Source organism: Nematolebias whitei, chromosome 2 (genome assembly GCF_014905685.2).
Source record: "Nematolebias whitei isolate Nwh7 chromosome 2, NemWhi1, whole genome shotgun sequence".
In the NCBI taxonomy this organism is placed as follows: domain Eukaryota; kingdom Metazoa; phylum Chordata; class Actinopteri; order Cyprinodontiformes; family Rivulidae; genus Nematolebias; species Nematolebias whitei.
The window spans coordinates 14,407,969-14,414,863 of record NC_056499.1 but is presented as its reverse complement, the minus strand read 5'-3'; the positions used below and the strand labels follow the sequence as shown (position 1 = coordinate 14,414,863).

The 6,895-nt window shown below is 39.4% G+C and overlaps 1 protein-coding gene across 1 annotated transcript in view; it reads right to left on the bottom strand.

The window, feature by feature from the left end:
• The window catches only part of LOC119425696 (tetraspanin-3), a 5,846-nt gene extending 376 nt beyond the window's left edge, over positions 1-5,470 (bottom strand). Inside the window, exons 1-5 of the mRNA XM_037693241.1 lie at positions 5,324-5,470; positions 4,564-4,755; positions 502-576; positions 200-301; positions 5-89 (exon numbers count right to left, since the gene is read on the bottom strand). Of these exons, the coding sequence (XP_037549169.1) occupies positions 5-89; positions 200-301; positions 502-576; positions 4,564-4,755; positions 5,324-5,386 (517 nt within the window). The 5' untranslated portion in view covers positions 5,387-5,470. The remainder of the gene's footprint in view (positions 1-4; positions 90-199; positions 302-501; positions 577-4,563; positions 4,756-5,323) is intronic.
• Between the last annotated feature and the right edge of the window lie 1,425 nt (positions 5,471-6,895).

The window sequence follows — 6,895 nt, the reverse complement described above, 5'->3', positions numbered from 1 at the left end:
CAGCTGACGGGGACGCTGTTGTTCTTGGATTCTTTAAACCAGCGCGTGTTCCTCCAGTCAGAGTAGTTGTGAATACCACAGCAGTGCAGCTGAAGACGGCATAACAAGGTTGTTAAAATACTCATTAACAAGGGGCTCTGAAACTCATGAAAATACATAAAAAAGAAAAGTGTCCACTGAGTTGTAGGCGTTTCCTCACCTGCCTCTGCACATAGTCAATAGCACGGCTGGGAGCGTCCCTGTTGGCGCCGCTGTATTCATTGTAAACCTTCTGGATGGAGTGATTCACCTCATCTTCTACCTGTGATAAAGAAGCAGCTACAGTGTCTTTGGTGTTCAGTAAAAACTATTAACACCATTTATATTTAGGAATAAAAAATTTTCAATATTTCACCATTTTATTTTCATAATCCACACTATTCGACACGGGAAAAACAGATGCGAGCTTTGACCCACACAAAGAGACTTCAACCCTTCTGAGGACCGGTGAGCAAGTGTTACCTTTGCCCTGTAGATGTAGCCGAGAACCACCACCACACACTCCGTCACAAACACCAACAGGAGAATGACAGCAAACTGAAATGACAAGAAGAAAACACCAGAAACAATTGAGCCTACTGGTTCTGAAGTGACGCCTAAAAGTTCAAATCTATCCAAATGGTAAATGGAGGGAGGTGACTCTTTATGTAAACCTGAAGGCTTTAAAAGGCTCGAAAACATTTAGATACTCATCATCTACATGATGTTTATACTTACCGTATTTATTATAAAAAAAAATTATATTTCCACTTTAGAAAACTTTTTGTACATAGATGTTCTATAGACAACAAATTGGATTTTTTACGTGGTCTTGTCATTTTCAAATATGTAAACTAGAAAAGAAGTGGTTTTAATTTTAGCTGTTTATTTCCTTTCTTGTTTTAAACCGGATCATATCTCATCCAAGAAACTAGAAAGGACAGGAGTTTCCAGTCTTCAGTGTTTGAACTGTGGGCGCAAATTAGAGCTTTAACAGACTACTCGCGTAATCTACACATCGATTCCTAGGACATCTATCAAGTTTTTTTATTTCACGTCGAGTATTCGTAGTGATGTCATTAGATCACCGTTATGCCATTGTGTCACGTGTCATGTGATCCGCACCGGGCACGGGTTACAAAATGGATTCCTCCAAGCAGAAAGATGGAGCGGAGCAGGTCCAGTCTTGGCAAACAAGTAGAAATGCATCAATAGTCTGGAAATATTTCACTAAAGATGAATCTTCTGGTTCAACTACTGTAAGGAAACAGAAAATGAATCAACTTCCTGACTGTTTGGAGCTCGTTGTTGCACCATATTCTGTGACCACCGTATATTGTGACCGTAGGGGACGGTGTTGCATGCACTGTTGCAGGTCACAGAATATGGTGTAACACCGGGTCCAATCGACCGAACCAGAACCAGCTTCCTCTGACCTTGTTTCACAAACAAAATGCAAAAAATATTAATCTCTAAACCTATAAAAAAAACCTATAAACATATTAATCTCTAAAACTAAACCGAACGTGCACCACAGCTGGCGGTGGTGCGGGGTGGTCGTCTGCCCCGCTGTTTTTAGTTTCGTTTTTGACGTGCCGCATGTTTCTTTCACTTTTGCAGCTTAATAACAATAACTAATAGTTTAGTTTTTCCTGTGACTTATTTGCAGTATGATAAATGGTAGGAGCATAATATATGCTCCCAATGTTTTGTTGGTCTTTTTTTGTAAATAATGACCTTTTTTGCAGTTTGATTTATTTATTTTTGTACCTTTAGATCCTATGATGTCATCAAGTACTCGAGTTCTACTCTAGTTTTATTATGTTAATGTCGAGTTTTAAAATGATGTAGTCGTTCAGCGCAAATACACTAAACCAAAACATCTGTTTGTTTTGTCATTAAACTAATCACAGAGACTGATGTTGTTCCACTCATTTACCCAGAAATGACAGTAAATATGCATGTTTGTAAACAACTGTTTTTGAGTCGTCACTCTGCTGGTCCACAGCTGTGCATTATTTTATACATCTATTATTCTTTTTTTTCCTGTCTGCGTCACTTGCACCTAAAACTGTTGCCTCTTCTGCACTACTGAACCAGTCAGTGATTTATTCGGAACTCGTAGCATATTTAAAGCATCAAATATTGAGTAAAATAATGAATTGATCAAAAATAAAGTTTATCTGCTTTTCATTTCCAAGTCACGAGGAGCTGGTGCCTTTCTCCAGCAGTCACTGTGCAAGAGGCGGACTACACCCTGGACATGTCTCCAGTCCATCACAGGACCACATTGAGACAAACAACCACTCCCACTCACACCTAGGGGCAATTTAGAGTATTCAGCTAACCTAACATGCATGTTTTGGTCTGTGGGAGGAAACCGGATACCTGGAGAAAACCCACCAAACACATAGAGAACATGCAAACTCCATACAGAAAGACCTCTGGACTTAAACCCAGGGTCTTCTTGCTCTAAGGCAACAGTGCTAACTCACTCACAGAGCAAAACAATCAAAAGTGTTTCTCACAACACAAAAAACACCCACTTGAACTCGGCTCATATTATGAACGCTGCCAGAGATGCTCCAGTTCCTTTAGTCGGAGAGCTACTCATGAACCACCCTGCCAGGATTCCCCCACAGACACACAAACTTGTCATCTGTGCTTGTGGTGGTCAATTTGCTGCAGAACAAATGCAAATGTGAGGTAAATCAAATACTTCACTGATGGTATCACATGATGGAGAATTATCTGTTTGTACTGATAATTAAGCACCGGAAATCCTGACTAAACCACCAACTTCATTTGCAGAAACTCAGCCTCAGACTGATGCTGTTTTGAAGGCAAGTTAAGGTAAACGTGCCTTCAAAACAGCAGCGTTAAGTCATTAATCTAGAATTTTCATGTGCCAACTCGCTTTACATTTTTAAAATGATGAATAGTGATCAGATTTTTTGCACTACTTTTGTTGCACTGTAATGTACGTGTGGGAAAAGTCACCTTTAAGCAATGTTTAGTCATGCAAGCTTTAATGCATTCATTACCGACATCACACTTAATTACACACTCACACTGTTAGCACCACAACCACATGTGCACAAATAGCATAATTAATCCGTCAACACAGTTAACTGCACTTTGCAACAAGCTTAATTGCCTGTCTTTTCAAGTTAACACAAAAAGACAACCTTGGTGCCTGAGGATGAAACAGTTAAAAGCATTTAGCTACAAAAAAATAACGTGCTTGCCAAGCTTCCATTGAAAATCCCAGACCAGGCAAAGACTTTTGTTTTAATCAGAAAAAAAAAGTCATCAAGATCCAAAATCCTATTTTGGTGTTGCTAAAAAGAAAATGACAACAAATGAGTGTTGCTTCTTATGTGCAAAAACTCAAAAGTTGTCATGCTCAGTACAAGTTCAGAGGATTAGTTTTTGGCAGAGTTCACTCTACAGTTTGGCACAGTCAGATGTGTATGATCTGAGAGTATGAGGAAAGGCAACAAGGGTGAAATAATGGCAGAGCCTGATTAGCATATTCTTACATCCTCGGAAGAGTAAAGATAGATCTATCCATCATTTCATTTTCAGCCACTTCTTCCGGTGTCAGTTTGATGGGGAAGCAGCTTGAGCAGGGAGGCCATCTCTGCAGAGCCACCTGTTCCAGCTTTTCTGGGAGGATTCCAACGCATTGTGTGGTCAAATGATAGACAAAGCTTTTCCTTAGTTTACACATTTCCCAGGAGAAATTGATAAGTCGGCCTGTTTCGAGGCCAACCAGGTGAGTCAAATTCAGGTAAGCCACAATTGTTGATTTATTCAGGCAGACTATTTTTCTTGTCAGCCTTGAGTCTGTACTGATACTTCCAAGGTCCGAAATGGCCAGATTAGGGTGCATTCTACTAGTCCGTGCTCACGAGCCTCTTCAAAGTCGTTTTCATGCTGACGAGTCCCAAAGCCACAGGTTGCCTGCGATTCAAATCACTTCCATTTTACGGTTGAGCTTGTAAACCAGCTGATTTTGAGTCCTCAAAGCACGAACCAAACCTTCACATAGGCTGCAGCTTGACGAGGGCCAAATTAGCTGCGGCCGTCTTCTTTGTATGCTGATAAACCAGGATCCAGACTATTCCAAAAACAGGAAACCTGTTATCATAACTCCAGTTATATGCAATGTCGGCATCCTCGACCGACAGCAGAGGTAGACACATACATTCTACTTCCCCAGAGATATATCACACAGCAAGTGTGTCGTCTGAGCAGATGAAGGTTCTCCAGGACCCTGACGCTTTGTTGAAAAGATTTTGTCATTTGCGTCCAAAACATCCATCATCATGTATAACAAGCAAATGTTTCTAAAAAAAATGTTCTCCCTTAAAGAAGCTGGTCCAGATGAAATGATTTAACCTTTTTTTGTTATTTAAACTGATTTCCATTACCCTTGTGCATCATAAAATTATATATATATATATATATATATATATATATATATATATATTCACATCCACTGCATTCCCCTCGTTTTGAATCAAAGTAGTCAACACTCACCGTTGCCAAGCCACAGGAGCTTTCACGTATTGTTGCACAGCAACCAATCAAACCGATGATGAACAGAAGAGTCCCCACAGCTATGATCACAACAGCAGGAATCAAAGTGTACACATCTTCAAAGAAGTGGTCGTAGTCGTCATATGTGATAAACACATAGGCTCCAATGTAGCACAAAATTCCAGCTGCCGCCTGCAAAAAGAGAGACAAAAAGACAAAAGTCAAAGGCAGACCGACTCAGGGACACATGATGGAGAGTCTCCTAATAATCAAAGCAAATTAGAGAGGGAGGGTTCTGGAAATAAAAGCTTCCAAGTATAGACTTGAGGATTAAATGATGAGCCTAAATATACCTGTGTGTCAAGCTGTGTGAACTGGACTACATAATCTATGCATTTTAATGAAATAAGGTGTTTTAAGCTTAATTTTGCTCGTGTTAATTCATCTTGTGAAGCTAGTGCGTTCATTTAAAGCTGCGTTGTTGCTCAGACTGATGAAGGTGAAGTCATCTGGCGCTGCCGCGGTGTTCAGCATCATTTGTGCAGGCTTCTAGACAACTAGCAACACTAAAATAGTCCCTATTAAAATAATCGTCGGTGAACCTCACGGATATGACAAAAGTCGCATTGTGTCCCACAAAATGCAGCCACTCTCCTTCTGACCGCAGCGCATCTGGCGCAGTCTGCAGCTAGCTAACCGTCTTCATCCGCCGTCCTCACCGGGATGCTGCACATTGTTCAAACAGTCGCCATTTTCTTACCCAAAATATGAGGTTAAGAAAAACCAGGACGGTTTTAGACGACGTAATCCCACACTGTCCCATCGTATCGGGCGCGCTACAAAGAAAACACCTGCTGTATTAAAATAGTCTTCGCTGCACCTACAGCTCCACTGCTAAAATAATAAAATGGCTTCGGTCCTGTTACACCGTGCGGATTCATCTGGGCTCGACCAATCAGATTGCCGGAAACGAAAGAATGGAGGACACGTGTCCGGATGACATCATTCTTCAAAACAAACCGAGGATACTGGTAAACAGCTCTCAACAGGTGGCTGAAATAGTTTAAAAGCCCCAGTTAATGAAATATACTCAATGCTCTTGAAACAAAACGGTATATAGAACTCCCCATAATAATAATAACAATAATAAAATATGTTTTCCTAGGATTTTTTTTTTCATTTATTTTTTTTTTTTTAATTTACCCTTTATTTAAACAAGTAATCTCATTGAGTCACGAGAACTCATTTTCAAGAGAGAACTCTTTTTGGGAGCAGATGATGGGGTTGGGGGCCTCGCTCAGGGGCCCAGAGTGGGACAAATGAGGGTGGAGGCAAATGTGGGTGTTTTACCTTTTCCTCCCACATTTTGATGTTTTCAGTCAGGGGAGTTGAACCTGCGACTTTCTGATCACAGGCCCATCTTCTCTAACCTCTGCACTACCACTGTCCATTTATACAGCATTTATTCAGGTTCTCATTGAGCCTTGAGGACTCATTTACAAGAGACACCAAAGAATGATGCCAACAGTATACAATCATAAATAGGCATATAAATTGAAAAATAAATGGAAGAAAATTATATTAAAAATGAAACAAAACCAGCTACTTTATAAATCGATATTAAAAACTGATCTGTGTTGGTTTTTGCCATGAACTTAGCAGCTGAAGCCACTATTTGGATTTATTAAAAAACTCCACAAACAGGAAGTTTTAGCTCATAATTTAACAAACACAAATTTTCCTGCCCAGTTATTTTTAATGTTTATTTTTGTGCAATATAGATATTCTGTTTTAGCACAAAGTTTTGTTCATTCAGTGGTGGTTTGATAATTTTACTGTCCAACTCTTGAATAACAAGCAATTATTGTTTATTTATTTATTTATTATTTATTTATTTATTTATTTATTTGTGTTCTGGAAAAGTTATAGTTACCTAAGAATATACACGGGTGGTTAATGAAGAGTACTGTGTACAAGACGACTGCAGCTGGCTTCAAGGACCCCACCTGACATTTCATTTCACCTTTATTTAACCAGGCATAAATTACATACAATGAACTTGGCTGAGCAGAGAGGGATATAGAAGTGAGCAAATAATGCAGCTTGTGGCTCATTTTTTTGACTGGTCATCGCTCGTATACGTTTATGTATATTTATGTGTGTAACCTGTCCTGAAATATGAACTTGCAAATAAAAATGCCAGATATACTACTAAATATTCAACTGCCATTTGTGTATTGTTCTTTTGAGTAAGCATTAGTGAGAGAAAATGTATCCGACATTATATATACATACATACATACATACATATACACATATACACACATACATA